The sequence below is a fragment of the Pleurodeles waltl genome, chromosome 6 (assembly GCF_031143425.1).
Source record: "Pleurodeles waltl isolate 20211129_DDA chromosome 6, aPleWal1.hap1.20221129, whole genome shotgun sequence".
Taxonomy (NCBI): Eukaryota; Metazoa; Chordata; class Amphibia; order Caudata; family Salamandridae; genus Pleurodeles; species Pleurodeles waltl.
In genome coordinates this window covers 584,934,165-584,951,635 of record NC_090445.1, presented here as the reverse complement: position 1 = coordinate 584,951,635, position 17,471 = coordinate 584,934,165, and the positions used below count along the sequence as shown (strand labels likewise).

At 47.7% G+C, this 17,471-nt stretch overlaps 1 protein-coding gene across 2 annotated transcripts in view; it reads right to left on the bottom strand.

The window, feature by feature from the left end:
* TCP11 (t-complex 11) overlaps positions 1-17,471 on the bottom strand; it is a 143,664-nt gene that overhangs the window by 51,533 nt on the left and 74,660 nt on the right. For both annotated transcript variants that reach the window (XM_069238812.1, XM_069238813.1), the window contains exon 5: positions 1,869-2,089. In XM_069238812.1, the coding sequence (XP_069094913.1) occupies positions 1,869-2,089 (221 nt within the window). The remainder of the gene's footprint in view (positions 1-1,868; positions 2,090-17,471) is intronic.

Sequence of the window (17,471 nt, the reverse complement as noted above, 5' to 3'; positions counted from 1 at the left end):
TGTCTCCATCATCAAAACAGCCTCCTGATGCTGATTATGTATACCTATTTTCATATTAACTGTTGTTGAAAACAGCGGACCTGCTTCGGCTGACAAAGTCATTGACAGACTACTCTACAACATGTTTCTGCTCTCAAAGTGGAGCCCGTTGCTCCTGGCGTCTTGTAAGTTGATAATATAACTGGAGCGTAACTGTTGTCAGCACTGCATCCACAAAGTTGTTGTGGGAGAAACTCATCTTCTTGGTCATCAATGAGGATGACAAATTAGCTTTTTTTATTTTGTGATTGGAAAATCCACGGCACTTGGTGAACCACCTCTCTTGTCCATGTTTTTAACGCTCTTTGGATCCTGTAGAATGATTAAAGTGTGAGGAATGCCCCCAATTCAATTTTTTCCCTTTTCAGTCCAAAAATAGAGGTCTAACCAGGTGACCTTACCTGAACAGTAGACTCAGTGGGTCGCTCTGCAAAAGCGACAGACAACTCATATTTTGGTTCCTTGGCTGGCAACAAATCTGATCTTTTTCTTGAGTTGAATTGTAAAAAGAGGAACAGAGATCTCGACAAGCTTTACTATGAATGATTAGGGTGAGGGACTGCTTCATCTAATTGTCTGCTATCATTATTTCAAATAAAGAGTCCAGAAATGACAGAATAATGGCAACGTGCACAGTCTCAACAGATTTTGAACTATATTAAAGCATGTGAATTTATGAAGGATCCATTGCTGGAGAAATGTATACTTCTCCTGGGAACAGCCGGGAGTTAAGCTGTACCTGTTAAACCTTTACCACAACTGGAGCCCATAGCTGGCCAGGATGGCAATGGCAATGGCACTGGCAGGCGTGCATGCATGAGGGAAAAACTGCCAGACTTGTACCTTGTCTTCCTGAATGCTTTAAGACATTTCCCCCCTTTATCAATGCTTTGCCATTCAGGGAAGCAGTAACTCCCACCACAGATTTAGCTGGTGGTGTCCCACATCAAAGACACTGGGGGTCATTCTGACCCTGGCGGTAGGCTACCGCCAGGCCAACGACCGCGGATGCACCGCCAACAGGCTGGCGGTGCATCCATGGACATTCTGACCGCGGCGGTACCGCCGCAGTCAGAAACGGAAAACCGGCGGTGTCCCGCCGGTTTCCCGCTGCCCTGGGGAATCCTCCCTGGGGCGCTGCAGGCAGCGCCGCCATGGGGATTCCGACCCCCTTACCGCCAGCCTGGCTCTGGCGGTTTTGACCGCCAGAACCTGGCTGGCGGTAACGGGTGTTGCGGGGCACCCTAACAGGGCCCCACCAAGATTTTCAGTGTCTGCCAAGCAGACACTGAAAATCGCGACGGGTGCAACTGCACCCGTCGCACCCCTTCCACTGTTTCCCGCTGGGCTGGCGGGCAGCCTTCTGGCGGTCGCCCGCCAGCCCAGCGGGAAACTCAGAATTACCGCGGCGGTCTTTTGACCGCGCAGCGGTATTCTGACGGCGGTACTTTGGCGGGCGGCCTCTGCCGCCCGCCAAAGTCAGAATGAGGCCCACTGTCTGGCTCAATAGTCAGGGCAGACCTTGGTTGGAAAGCAGTATCTGCCATCAGAGAATAAATGCCATATTGTTCTGATAGCAATAGCAGAACTTTGATGGATAATGGCTCCATATCCTTGGCCACAACCAAATGGCAGTGTAAGGTCAGGTGCCCGTCTTCATGATAACCAGTACCAATATCCAGACCAGTATTCCAATCATCCAATCTTTTGCGTTAAGGATGCATAGCAGACAGATCCAAGGTAGCCTGGTCTATCTTAGAGGAAATCCTGGAGTGGCCTACCTGGTTTACAAGGTTCCATCACTACACCCTACATACATTCTAACTCACCTGAATAGCTCCACTGTATCAGTTAGACTCCTGAGCCTCTGCACTTCTTCATCTCGGACAGGGGCACATAGCATGGCCATCATGTCCAGGATGAAACGCACCAGTTGAGGTACATCCAGTGCCCCATGCTCAGCTCCTTGGTGGATTAGATCCAAGTCCAGTACTTCCTCTATTAGGGCCTTCAGACGGCCATGACTGGGCAGCAAAACTGAGAGCAGTGCCTGAAAGAAAAGAAGGCCAATGTTTAGCTTTTATTTAAAAAAAAAATGCCTACAATATCGTGTTCACATGGATGTGCAGAATAAGTTACTTACCTTCGTTAACGCATTATCTGGTAGAGACTATCTAGCTGCAGATTCCTTGCCTTAGAATTTCCTGACATCAGCTTGGAACCTGGAATATTTTGCTGAGTAGTACCCTGTGCGCGCCATCAGGAGGTGTCATTCTGATCCGCATGGCATTGTCGGTGTCATTGGAGCAGTCCAACGTCACGGTCGCCTATAAAGGCACCACCCCGGCACGTGTACATCAGTTCTTTTACCCACAAACTTCCATGCCAGAAGCGCAGTCATGGATAGAACCAACAGTTCGTCTGAGCATAACTAGGGCCCTGAAAGGGATAAACCTTAACCCTATTAGACAAATCCGCAAAGCGGGGATGCATGGGTGGGTGTACGGAATCTACAGCTTGATAGAGTCTCTACCAGATAATGTGTTACCAAAAGTTAAGTCTCTTATTCATCTGTTAGAGACTTCTAGCTGCAGATTCCTTACCTTAGAATAGATTACTGAGCCATAACCTCTTGGTGGTGGGCTGCGGATAAATCTTCTCACACTAGAAAGTCCTGTGGGATCGAACGGGCAAAGTGTCCATCTCTCCGGACCCGATTGTCCAGACAGCAGTGTTTTGCAAACGTGTGCAAAGATGCCAATGTTCCTTCCTGACAGATATTCAGGACTGGAAAACCTCATGCTAGCGCAGTGGTCGCAGCCCTGCTCCTGGTGGAGTGAGCCCTCAGGAGGCTGCTTCTTAACCAGTGTGTAGCAGATCTTAATGCAGAGAATGACCCAGCACAAAATGGTTCGTTTCTGCACTGCCTGACCCTGCTTTGCTCCCACGTGCCCCATAAGGAGTTGGTCATCCACCAGGAACTCTTTTGTGCGGTCAAGGTAGAATGACCACACTCTTTTTGGGTTCAGTCCTTAGACGGATGAGGTGGCAAAGAAGGTGGCCAGGGTGATACTCTGACCCAGATGAAATGGGGTTCACCATCTTGGGAAGGAAAGAGGCATGTGTTTGGAGAACCACCTTGTCTGGATACATAGTGAGATACAGTGGCTTAGATGATAGAGCTTGCATCTTGTTCACCCTCCTGGCAGATGTTATTGCCACTAAGAAGGCTGTCTTGATGGTGAGCAGCTGAAGAGGACAATTATGTAAAGGCTCAAAGGAAGCACACATAAGAAATGTGAGGACAACATTTAAGTCCCATTGAGGCATAACAAAGGCCGTAGGGGGAAACATATGTACAAGTCCTTTGAGGAATCTATGTACAATGGGTTATTTGAACAGAGAAGGCTGATCAGGCAGCCAAAGGAATGCCGATAAAGCTCAAAAGATAGCCCTTGAGAATACCCAAAGTAGAACCCTGGTGGATAAGAAATAGTATAAATAGAAGGATTTCAGAAAGAGAAGCAGAAAGAGGATCAATAGATCTTTCTGCACATTAATACACAAAACGTTTCCAATGGCAGGGGTATACCGTTTTAGTGGTGGGATGCCTGGCTGCCAAAATAACTTTACAGACTTCGGGAGGAAGGTCAAAAGCCATCAACTGCTGCTGCTCAAGCTCCATGCATGAAGGCACAGAGTTGACAGGTTGGGGTGCAGAACCTTCCCTGCGACAGAAGATCCTAGTGAGGGGGTACCCTGATCGATGGATCAATGCTCATTTTCAGAAGCTCAGGATACCAGACTCTCCGTGCTCAGTCTGGAGCCACTAGGATTACTTGAGCCCAGTGGTTCTTGATCTTCTTGAGAACTCTGGACAGAAGTGTTATGGGAGGAAAGGCGCACAGGAGGCCTGAATTCCACTCACAACCAAAAGTGCCACCGAGCAATTGCCGCCTTGGAAACTCCAACACGCAATACTGCTGACATTGAGCATTCTCTGCAGAAACGAATATATCAAACGAAGTCTCTCCCCACTGTTGAAAGAGTCCTTGCACCACCTCCGGGTGGAGACACCATTCGTGATCCGCTAGGCATCAACGGCTGAATTTGCCCACCCTGGCGTTCAGAGAACCTGCCAGGTGTTGAACCACCAGGGTTATGCCCTGCTGTTATAGCTATGTCCAGAGACACAGGGCATCTTCACAAAGGGTCCACAACCCCACACTGCCCTGCTTGTTGCAGTACCATATTGCGGTAGTGTTGTCCATGACCACCTGCACCATCTTCCTTTTTGCAACAGGAAGAAATTCTTTCAATGCAAGTCGGATCGCCCGAAACTGCAGTACACTGATATGGAATCTGGATTCCGCTGGAGACCAGAGGCTTCTGATCTCCACCTCTCCCAGATGGCTGCCCCATCCCAGAAGTGATGCATCTGTCACCACTGAGATCTGGTTGGGGAAGGGAGAGGAGTCTGCCTCTGACTCAATCGCAGTTCATTAACCACCACTGCAGATCTTCTGCAGTTCCCTTCGAGATCTGCTGAGCCCACAGGAACTTCAGGTCCAAAGCAGAGCCCTCATATGCCATCTGGCATGTTTAACTAACAGGATGCAGGAGGCCATGAGGCCTAGCAGCCTCAGAGTCTGTCTCACCGAAATCCAGGACAGAGGCCAAAACATTGGTATCAGAACCTGAATATCCTGGACTCGCTGTTTGGGAGGATAAGCCCGAAACTGCAATGTGTTCAGAACACCTCTGATGAAAGGGAGCTTCTGAGAGGAAGTCAGGTGTGACTTCGGCACATTTATAGTGAACCCCAGCAAATGCAGGAGTTTCGCTGTAGTCTGAAGGTGGGTGACGAGACCCTGGGGCTTAGGAGCCCTCAACAGCCAGTCACCTAGGTAAGGGAAGACTGAAATCCCAACCTGCGCAGATAAGCTGCTACCACCGCCATCACTTTGGTGAACACCCGAGGGGCACTGGTGAGACTGAAGGGAAGCACAGTAAACTGAAAGTGCTCACTGCACACTTTGAACCGCAATTAATGCCTGTGGGCAGGCAGGATGGGGATGTGAAAATACGCATCCTGCAAGTCCAGAGCAGAGCTACCATCCAGTCTCCTTGGCCTAGGGAAGACAAGACCTGAGTAAGAGTGAGCATCTTTAATTTCTCCTTCGTGAGGAAGGGACTGATGTCGCGTAAATTCAAAATAGGGTGAAGACCCTTGTTCTTTTTGGGAATCAGAAAGTAGTGGGAATAACAACCACTGCCTACTTCTGACCCTTTCTATGGCTCTCTTGGCCAAGAGAGCCGCAACTTCCTCACAGAGCAAAACTAAATGATCCTCCATCAGCGGCTCTTTTAATGGAAGCATAGAGGGAGGGAAAGAGAATAGCCCGCCATTCTGTATGATCTGCAAGATCCATTTGTCCAGTGAGTGAGTTGAAAAAGAATCCTACCTCCAACTGGACGCGAGTGGTCTTGCAGAATTATACTAGGAGGACTTGGGAGCTGTGGAGGAGGGGAGCTGTGTGGTGGCCAACCTCTGGCTAGACCATCTGGGTCTAAAGGTACCATGACCTCGTCCTGGATGTGGAGTTGACGCAGGAAGGTGGCCGATTTGTGGGTGGCGTGGTACCACACCACACCCGCAGCCTCGAAAGGCAAACTTCTGGCGAGCAGGCGCTGAGAGGCCCAAGGATCTGGCCATAGCCCAAGAGCCCTTGAACGGCTCAAGCGCAGAGTCTGCCTTTTCTCCAAATAGGCGTAAGCCATCGAAGGGCATGTCCATGAGGTTTGCCAGGACAATCCCCGAAAAGCCAGATATATGGAGCCAGGCGTGGCGACGAAGGGCCACCTTCGAAGAAATCGCCCAACCGAGCGAGATGGTCATGTCCTAACCACACCGTTTGTAAACTTTGCTGCATCTCTCCCAGCGTTAACATCATGTGAGAGTGTCCTGCACGTCCTCCAGACCTGGGGCAGCACCTGTGCCACTGTATGCCCTAAAGTATGGGAAAAACGGCCCAACAGGCATGAGGTGTTTTTTTCGACCTCAATGCCAGGCTGGAGGAAGAAAATATTTTCTTTCCAAGCTGATCCGGGCTCCTGGATTTCCTATCCAGGGGAGCAGGAGAGAAGGCACCATGGGAAGTGGAGGCCTGGACCACCAAGCTCATCGGGGTGGGGTGTTGGGTGAGGAAACTAGGATTATTAGGAGCTGGTCTGTGGCAGCGGATGAATGTCCTATTAACAGGAGCCCCTGTGCTGGGTTTGGACCACGACCCCAGCAGGGAATCAGTGGGGGCTTGATTAAAGGGTAACATCGGTTCTGATGTGGAAACCTCTGACTGAAGCACCTCAGCCAGGAAGTTAGTCCTGACTGGCACTGTAGGCAAATCTAGGTCCAAGACCTCAGCTGTCCTACACACCACCATAGCATAGGACACTCCCTCCCCTAGCCACAGTAGGAGGTGAGAGCATGCCAGTATCTGGAGAAGTATCCAGTCCACTGGCTTCCCCTAATTCCTCACACAAGTCCCTATCCTCCAAACCATATTCTAGAGAGTCATGGGACCCCTCCCATTCCTCACCTGTACATGGCTGATTAAAATAAGCCTCAGGCACTGATCTGGCCCCTGTCGGCACAGTCAAAGTCGGAATCGGCGTTGTACGACATCGTTCCGGGTCATTTGGAATGAGGATGGGGCTCGCACCACCGATGGGCACCAGCAGAGCATCAACATCAGGAACAATGCCGAAAGAGGCAGACTCTGTGCATTCGGCATTGTTACGGATCCGGTATCGGATCTTGAGAGTCCACCCCCCCCCAAAGGAGCCAAGGCTGAAGCCGCAGACGTGGAATCCGATGGGGCTCCTGCCGACCCCCAAGATGCACCAGCGGGGTTGGCCCGCTCAAATCCGAGGTGCATGGTGTTGAAAAACTCCATGAGCTAAGTGGGGGTCACTCTGGCTCCCAGAAAATGGGGAAGGGAGTGGGGGGAGGGAGGGGTCGACCTGAAGTCGGCCCTGGCATCCGTTCCGGGTAACCGTGCTCAGAACGTCAACATTCCCGAGACGCCTTGTCAGCAGACGGGCATGGTGAGGTCAAAGTCTACTTTTTGTGCCTCTTCCCCGACTGCCCAGAGGACCTCGAGTGCGATGAAGAGGACTGAGGGCTCCAGGAGCAGTCCTGCGACCTCCTCCTCGATTGGGACCATGACTACCTAGAAGTCGTCCAACCGAAGTTGACTGCCAGGCTGCCATGAGCTTCAGAGAAAGCTCTCTCAAAGCTTTCTGGGCCATGGCCCAGCAGTCAGAACACGACTTCGAATTTTGGTTTCAGTCGAGGAACCAGAGACATACCTGAAGGGGGTCCGTCACTGACATGGCGCGATGGCATGCATCACATGGCTTGAACCCAGTCTTCCTCAATGACATCCTCACACAGACTCGAAAGCGATGACAAAAAGGTCTGCAAAAAAAGGCAGAGGGTAGCTTGAATCCCGACCTGCGCTTAACCAGAGTGGAAGAAAAAGAACAGACGTATGCGTGCTGGGGTGGGGCCTTTATAGGTGACTGTGACGTCACAGACGGCTCCAATGACGCGAATCTGAACTACACCACCCAACGGCGCACGCAGAGTACTGCTCATCAAAAAATTCCAGATTCCAAGCCGACGCCAGGAAATTCTAAGGTAAGCAATCTGCAGCTAGAAGTCTCTATCAGATAAAGCTAGTTCATGCTGTTATTAGGGGTGAGTGTATAATTATTTCTGGTGCCAAAGTTGAGGTTTGCTTACAATATCATGACTTTGTAAAGAATAAAATAGTTACTTACTGTAGGAAGTTGGCTCTGTATATACTATTTCAAAGTAAGAAATAGTGTGCACAGAGTCCAAGGGTTCCCCTTACAGGTAACATAGTGGCAAAAAGAGATAATTCTAATGCTCTATTTTGTGGTAGTGTGGTAGAGCAGTAGGCTTGTCAGAGAGTAGTGTTAAGCATTTGTTGTATACACACAGGCAATAAATGAGGAACACAGACTCAAAGACTTACTCCAGGCCAATAGGTTTTTATATTGAAAAATATATTTTCTTAGTTTATTTTAAGAACCACAGATTCAAGATTTACAAGTAATACTTCAAATGAAAGGTATTTCACTTAGATACTTTAGAAACTTTGAATAATCACAATAGCATGTACAGTCTTTGTAAAAATGGCAATAAGCAATTTTAGAAGTGGACACAGTGCAAAAATCAACAGTTCCTGGGGGAGGTAAGTAAAGGTTAAGTTTGCAGGTAAGTAAAACACTTACAAGTCTCAAGGTTGGGTCCAAGGTAGCCCACCATTGGGGGTTCAAGGCAACCCCAAAGTTATGACACCAGCAGCTCAGGGCCGGTCAGGTGCAGAGGTCAAAGAGGTGCCCAAAACACATAGGCTTCAATGGAGAACAGGGGTGCCCCGGTTCCAGTCTGCCAGCAGGTAAGTACCGGCGTCCTCGGGGGCAGACCAGGGGGGTTTTGTAGGGCACCGGGGGAGGGACAAGCAGGCACAGAAAGTACACCCTCAGCGGCACAGGGGAGGCCGGGTGCAGAGTGCAAACAGGCATCTGGTTTTAGATAGGAAGTAATGGGGAGACCCGGGGGTCTCTTCAACGATGCAAGCAGGCACAGGGGGGCTCCTCGGGGTAGTCACCACCTGGGCTAGGCAGAGGGTCGCCTGGGGGTCGCTCCTGCACTGGAGTTCGGTTCGTTCAGGTCCTGGGGGCTGCAGTTGCCGTGTTGTTTCCAGGCGTCGGGTCCCATGTTACAGGCAGTCGCGGTCAGGGGAGAGCCTCTGGATTTGCTCTGCAGGCGTTGCAGTGGGGGCTCAGAGGGGTCATCTCTGGCTACTCATGGGCTCGCAGTCGCCGGGGAGTCCTCCCTGAGGTGTTGGTTTTCCGCAGGTCGAGCCGGGGGCGTCGGGTGCAGAGTGGAAAGTCTCACGCTTCCGGCGAGAAACGTGAAGTCTTTAAAGTTGTTTCTTTGTTGCAGGAAAGTTGCAGGTTGTTGAACAGGGCCGCTGTTCACAGGAGTTTCTTGGTCCTTGGTTGCAGGGCAGTCCTCTGAGGCTTCAGGTGTCGCTGGTCCCCGTTGGATGTGTCGCTGTTGCAGTTTTCTTCGAAGTTGTGAGACAAGCCAGTAGGGTTGGGGCCAAAGCAGTTGTCGTCTCAGTCTTCACTGCAGGGCTTCAGGTCAGCAGTCCTTCTTGTTAAGGTTGCAGGAATCTAGTTTCCTAGGTTCTGGGGGGGGGGGGGTCCTAAATACTGAATTTAGGGGTGTGTTTAGGTCTGGGAGGGCAGTAGCCAATGGCTACTGTCCTTGAGGGTGGCTACACCCTCTTTGTGCCTCCTCCCTCTGGGGAGGGGGGCACAACCCTAATCCTATTGGGGGAAACCTCGAACCACAAGATGGAGGATTTCGAAAAGTAAGGGTCACCTCAGCTCAGGACACCTTAGGGGCTGTCCTGACTGGTGGGTGACTCCTCCTTGTTTTTCTAATTTTCTCCTCCAGCCTTGCTGACAAAAGTGGGGGCAGTGGCCAGAGGGGCGGGCATCTCCACTAGCTGGGATGCCCTGTGGCGCTGTAACAAAAGGGGTGAGCCTTTGAGGCTCACCGCCAGGTGATACAGTTCCTGCAGAGGGAGGCGAGAAGCACCTCCACCCAGTACAGGCTTTGTTCCTGGCCACAGAGTGACAAAGACACTCTCCCCATGTGGCCAGCAACAGGTCTGGTGTGGGGCAGGCTGGCAGAAACTGGTCAGCCTACACTGGAAGTTGGGTATGTTTTCAGGGGGCATCTCTAAGATGCCCTCTGGGTGTATTTTACAATAAATTGCACACTGGCGTCAGTGTGCATTTATTGTGCTGAGAAGTTTGATACCAAACATCCCAGTTTTCAGTGTAGCCATTATGGTACTGTGGAGCTCGTGTTTGACAAACTCCCAGACCATATACTCTTATGGCTACCCTGCACTTACAATGTCTGTTTGGCTTAGACACTGTAGGGGCATAGTGCTCATGCCCCTATGCCCTCACCTGTGGTATAGGTCACCCTGCCTTAGGGCTATAAGGCCTGCTAGAGGGGTGACTTACCTATGCCACAGGCAGTGTGAGGTTGGCATGGCACTCTGAGGTGAGAGCCATGTCGACTTAGTCATTTTCTCCACACCAGCTGTGAAGCAGTGTGCATGTGCTGAGCGAGGGGTCCCCAGGGTGGCATAAACCATGCTGCAGCCCTTTGAGACCTTCCCTGGCATCAGGGCCCTTGGTACCAGTGGTACCAGTTAGAAGGGACTTACCTGAGTGCCAGGGTTGTGCCAATTGTGGAGTCAAAGGTACAGTTTAGGGAAAGAACACTGGTGCTGGGGCCTGGTTATCAGGGTCCCAGCACACTTTAAAGTCATAACTTAGCATCAGCAAAGGCAAAAAGTCAGGGGGTAACCATGCCAAGGAGGCATTTCCTTACACTTACCGACAGAAGTAGTTTTGCAGCTTTGTATTCACATGCTGTGCATTATTCCACCCTCTAGTGGTTGGGTCTGGAACACTCCGTAGCAGTCTCTATTCTCCTTCTCCTTTTTAGGGTCTCAGCTGGACAGCGCTTGCGCTGTCTCATTGTGTCATATTGTATATACTTTGTGGGCTTACAGCCCACCCATTGCTGTTCATTTCAGTGTTCGAGTGCCCTTTCAGAGACTTGCTTGCAAGTGTTTAATCTTCCCTTTACATCCTTCCTTCTTGACGGTTGCTCCCTCCTATGGAGCATGGCCATATTACTTGTAACCTTTCACTTGTGTGCACTGAGGCTTGTTTCTGTGCACTAATTTTTGCTATTGCATGAGTTTCAGGAAAGTACCATTTTCTTTGCGTGCTTACAATACAAAGGCAGGGGGAGCAGCTGTGCAAACAATTGAAAACAGGCCTGTAAATCTCATATTTATTTTTATTAGCTAGCTCACTATCTCCAGGCAATTCATATGCTTTCCTCACCAGCGCTTGGGTTGTATGGCAGCCCGGAAAACTGATTTCTACGTTGAGAGATGATTCAACGTTTGTGAATGTATGATTACTTTCTAAGACTTTGTTAGGTTTTATTTAAAAAAAAAAAAAAAAAAAAAAACAAAGATGATCGGGGCTTTCAGTTTAGCCACTTTACATGTAATTAATTATGTTCACTTGAGTACAAACCTTTTAAAAATGCAAAATAAACATCAGTGTGGTTGTTGCTGCTCTCTCATTGGCTCAGTGGAAGCAAAAACACTATGTTTCACAGCATACATTAGGTTGTTCTTCAAAGCTTAGGGCTTGTTTTATATGCAGTCTCAGATGTCTAATACGACACACTTGATCTCTTAAGGAAGTAAGTGATTCATCAACAAATTGTACGTGCTTTCTAGTGTTGAAAGTTTCCAAATCACCCTCATGCAATTCTATTTTTATTAATTTTTAATTTCTGCCTTAAATAAAGAATAGGACACCATTTTATCCCACAGCCGTTCTAAGCTCAGAAATAACATTCAGACTCTTTTCCACAGATATAGTGACTTGAACATGTACTTTGAGTCGTCCTTTTTCCTCCGTGACTGCCTTCTTGTATGCTCTGCCAATCATTGGCTATATTTATTCCAAGTCTACTTATTTTCATGGGCTGGCTGCACAGCTCCCTTTTGCTGCCATCACTTTCATCCCCTTCCTCGACTCCGTCACAGCTTTAAACACCCATAGTAGTTAACAAGTGGGGCTTTTAAGAAAATACTTAAAAATTGGTTTTAGGGTTAAACAACCTGAGGAAACTGCAGCAAGAATACGGTCAACACTATTTGCGACAATAAGCAAAAGAACCCAAGTTTCGCTTTATTACACATAACATAACTCAACACACAGAAGAAGCACTTTTTATCACATGATCTAACGTGGGGTGCGATGCCCGTCCTGCGTGTCTGAGCCCTCTCAGTTTCTGTGCAGGCAGAGGTAAATGTAGCACTTGCGTAGCAGACTATTGTATGAGTAGTACAGGAGTGCAGAATAGTTTTATTACATGAGCATAATGAGCAGCTGGGTCAGTGTAGAGCACAGCCAAGCCTGGACTGATCACATAAGAAGCACATTTTTCTTTATTTTCTGAAGGTAGTGCAAATGTGGGATAACTCAGTGGGTGCATCCAAGACAGCTTTGAATAGGGCATGGCCAGAAAGTATTTTCACCCTTCTAGGTGCATGATTTGTGTGCTGGAAGGCCTGATGTGCTGTTATGGCTTGAGAACTCTCATTTCATATCAGCCTTTGTTGGGGCTGGGGAGTCCGGAGGGAGGTAATTCTCTTTCGGCCTGTAAAAAGCAGGACTCCCATCGACTTTGCTGTGTCGCCGTCCCTTGTTACTTGCTGCAGTGTTCCCTGTTGAATTGTGTGTTGGCCTGGACTTCATTCTTGAAGCCTGAAATCCACAGCCAGGCAGGTCTTCTCAATGTTGTTCCTGACACCAGTTGTCTACTCACTGCGTATGGGGCACCTAGTGCCGATTTTAAGCACGTGTTTGCAATATTCTTTCCCAAGAGAGTTCGCTCTCTTCTAGTACAGCTCTGGCAGATGTTTTATCAGTTCTGCCATCTTCTCTCAGCGTGGGCACATCTGTTTAACAGAGCATTAGAATTTGCAGCCATTTTGCGGCAGCCCCCGTCTCCAATGAACTTCTACCCCACAACTACTATTCTTTTGCTTTCTTGTCTGGGGATGGTCCAGAAGTAGTTGGCACATTCATTCTTTTTCTAGTGGTGGCCAAAATGATGGAGTCTGTTACTGCATTGCTCCATATGTAAGCAGGATCTTTCGAAGAATGGCTATATTTCTTCTTCACCCTGGGTGTCACTGACATAAAGGTTGCTGGCTTTTTAAAAGTTTCTCTCCCCAGTCCAGAATGCTTTGAAGCACTGGCTTTTGCTTTGTGAGGGTAGGAGAGACGAGGGAAAAAAAAAAAACAAGTCTGCGACTATTCTTCCTCCAAATAGACCCATAATGGTCTGCCGCCCTCCTGACAATTTAATTCTACATGGCAATGTCATCCAGAGGCGAAGGACTCAACAGATGTGTTTACTCCCTCTTCTGGACAATCAGCTGTGAGGTCCTGTGGCTCTGGAGTTAATGAGGATTTCAATTCCCCGCTGCCTTTCTCCTCCTGTACGTTTTCTGTCCAAAGTCTTGATGGGATATGGAACTCTCTGAGGTCAGAGTCAAAGTCCTTCTTCTTTTGAAGGATCACTGCCATTTCGGTCTTGAGGTGCCTCTTTTTTTCCCCCCTTGATTTGGAGCGTGCCTTTTTCACATCGACCATGGCTGGTGGCCTAATTTTCGGCATCAACATGTTGTCAACTTCGGCTTGTCTCAACTTCTGTCATCCTTTGTCCCTGGCTTCTTTTCAGAGTTTCAGCCTCCTCCAGCAGCCTTGGTGTGCGATACAATGGGCTCTTTCAACCTCAACTTGCCTTTCGTCTGCAAGAATTACAGCACCAAGACAATCTTTTGGGTTTAGGAGTCCACAGTTCTCAGCTTGCTTACGCCTTGTATTCTTTAGAATTACCTTTCCATGTTTTTCTTTGCAATTTTTGTGCTCCCGATTGAGCTCTTTTTTTTTTTTTTTTTTTACATCTGAGCCTTCCCCCTCTTCATCAGTGTTGTCCTCCTCCTCAGTCGACAGCCCAAGGTCTCTCAGTGATGGAGTTCCTTCTGCCCCTGCATGGCGTAATATGCCTGCCTTTGCTTCTCCCTTGATCCCTGTGTTTTGGGCTTGAACTCTGTGCAAGCCTCACAGCCCTTGCTGTTGTGGTCTCTCGGTAGGCAGAGATAACACTCCTGGTGGCAGTCCCTATGGGCATACTTGTGGCAAAATAGGAAATGTATGTTCTCCATCTCCCTCAGTGTAAAGGCACCAATCCACTCATGCATTCACCAGCCTTCTCATCGGCCACTCACATGCCTCCTACTTTGGTGTCTTTTGGTGGAAATCTGTGAATGGCTTCTACAAGACTCCTTTCCTTCTGCTATGGTGATGTTTTTTTTCCTCCGGAACTTGGATTTTGCTTTGATGATCCGTTGTTTTCTTTATTTTGTCGTTTGATGTTTTAAGAGCTTTAAGCAATGCTTCTGGATCCAACTGCAGAAAAAATAATCTGAAGATAGCTTCCTTCCGAGGTAGCTGTCCGACGTCAGGAGAAGGTTGGACTAGGCAGCAAATAGTGAAAACACTTGATGCCCAAGAAGAGAGTTCCGGACCCAGCCACTAGATAGCGGTTAAAGCACAGCTTCTGAATCCAGAAAGATTCACACTGCAAAATATGAATTTTCAAAACTACACAAGTGACTGGCAGGAGAATGTTTAGAGAGCATTTACTCTGTCATATGTCTAACAGAGTAAATGGGACTTGCATACATATGCTTGTCTTTTGGTAAAGATACATTTCTATATTTTCTCTGCCTTTCCTCCCAAGCCACTCACTCACTGCCCCTTGTCTTGAGGTCGGCCACCCCCCTCTTCCCCCAATTGGTCAGACCCTCCCTCCCCTTTATTTCCGTCTGTGCCTTTTAGTCTCAGCTATGATGAAAAGCACATTCTCTATGTAGAACTAAGATTTGTCTATCTGCAATGTTCAAATAACAAAAGGCCTTCATTACAATGAGACTATTACACGGAAAAGACACTCAAATGAAAAACAATGTGTGAAGCTCAGCAGCCAAGTCTAAAGTGTTCTTTATCTGAATGCACGGTTATGCTTAGAGACTAATTAGCTGATGGGAAGGAAACCAGACTGAAGCTAGATCTCCCAGTGGATGAAATCGAAAATTCATAAGCACAATTTACAGGCGGCTTGACTTTATTCTCATGAAATATAGATTTTGTAACACTACCTTTTGTGCAATAAAAATAGTCAGCAATGTAACATACCTGAATGTATTCATGCATGTCGATTTTTCCCTTTCCTTGTAGTCATCTATGAGTTTCCCTCTTACTTCTCTTACTGCTCTCTCGCTCTAGGTGTGTGGGGGAGGGTGGGAGAAGGTTCCTGATGTGGCATTTTGTGGCTCACACTGGCCCACCAAAGTGATAATGCCATCAGTGAGTGAAACAGAGAAAACTAATCTTGGGAGTGATGAAGCAGAAAATGAAGGTTTTGATTTATTAGAGCTTAAACGTAGTGCTGCAATAATCATGTGTGACTTTAACCGAACTAATAAAGATTGTACGGGGACAAAATGTGCCCTTAGAGTAGTTTGCCAACATTTATAAGCGTGCTTTATATAACGTGGTGTATTAGAATTGCACTAATCCGACATAATCATAAACGTGTGCTACGATTTGCTTGTTTGAAATGCTTTAGCTTAGCATTACTTTAGCGGAGGCTTTGGCCTAGTTGCCTGGTCTCACGGTTTAGATGCTCGTATTTTTCCACTGTGCTAATAAACGTGTATTTTTGCTTGAAGCTGTACTTTTCCACAGAAACCGTTCACATGCTTATCTTAAGGTTTCGTGCCAGCCTGGCATATTTTCTCTTTACTCCAAGGTCGATTTGCAGGTGCGGACAATGGAGGCTCTGAAAGTGAGCTAATTGGTATACAATGTTGCAACTTGCGTACCCATCTCCAAGGATAATGTATGCTTAAGTAAAGGCTTGAGAACTGTCGTTTTTGATTGGACAATTTGAAGCTAACCTATGAACCCTCCAATGGAAGACCCTACTGGATTCGAACTGTTGTCTATAAAAATCAGGTGCACGAGAAGAAAGTAGCCATTACCCGCCATTGCAGCCATTACCAGCTCGATACCCGCCATTTTGCAGACTTCGTAGCTATTATGGCCCACTTTGCTGCGACGCCATTTTGAGAGACTTTGATGCTTTCTCTAATCGAGAGAAAGAGACTTTAAATGATTCTGGCCCTAGAGACTTTAACTTTGATTTGTCCCTTTGCATGAAGTAATAGTTTTACCTTGCCGCCGTGAGGCAATTGCCCCGTCCACACCTGCCCCTTTGCCCCGTCCCATGTCGATCGAGACGGTACCCATGCTGATCGAGAAACGGTACCTGTGAGACGAAGACTTCCTTGATTGCTGATCGTAATTGGTAAATATGAAAGGAAATTGTACAATTGCATTGTGTTTCTTTTAGCTAACCAACTGCTGATTTTGATAAGGTCCCTAGTTAGGAGTTTTCTAAATTAATGTTGCTAAATTGTTTTTGCATGAAGTCCCACATGCCGATGCTAATTTGAGGTTAGACGAGGATTCCTTTTGTCGCACGATGCAATTTGAGACCTTGCTAGGCTGACCAATGTATGCAATAAGTTCATTACAGATCATAGTATTAGTGATTTGCATTGCTATTATCGAATGCCTTGTTATTCAAATGCTGCATAGATTGCACTTGTTTCGCCGCTATGGACAGCTATTAATGTTCATTTACGTTTATCATTTGGTGTTGAGACACATTTATATTGTGCTAGCTTTGTTAATATAGGGAAATAAATTCACTAACTTTGCAATAAACTGGTGTGGTTATTCCTGACTGAAAGGTCAGGGTTCGCCGAAATGTACTCTGGATTAATTGTTATGTTGATCAAGGTATTGCTTATGTTCGTTATTGATTATTGATTTGATTAAGGTGGCCGATTAAGAGTACAGAGAGTTCCCACTTAGTCAAAAGATTCATCGGCCTAAAGAGCGTCAGAACACAGTCAAATTATTACTACGGACCGCTCTATCAGTAGATGGTAGCAGAGGACGGTTTCGTCTTTTGGGACCCTGTACTCCTAGAGTACATGGTGTTGAATTAACGGTTACGCATTTTGAGACCCCATTCGAGAAGTTGAATTAGATTTTTCTTGGGTAAAACAGATTGACAGAATGATGATGGGCTAGGTCCACCGCGACTTTCCCGGGATCTCGGAGCTTGCGAATGGAGAGAACGGAGGTGTGGAAACAGCGTTGGCGGTACTAGTGATGGTTTGAGTGAAGTTAGGGTTTTGCGCTTGCACAGCTTATTGCCGCAGGGTGTGTGAAAAGGTTGCGAGGATTTTTTTCTTTTAAAGGATAGCGGGGGTGCGACCCCGAGTGTAGAAGTAGAGAAGTCGTCGAACTTCATAGAAATAGCGGAGGTGCGGTTCCGAGTGTGAGAGTAGGGGAGTCGTCGAACTTCATGTGCGTGTGGCGCTTTGTGCATAAAAAGGTCCACGTGGTTGTGGTTGTTGAGACGGGCCCTGCGAGGTCAAGAGACTCCGGAGTATGTTGATCCATGTTGTGGTCTGGGCGGTTTAGTAGGTTGATCGGGCGTGGTCAACGAGTCGGTATGTGTGTTAGGGAGTGAAAGAAACTTCGACTTCGGGCTTTGACAAGATTCTAAG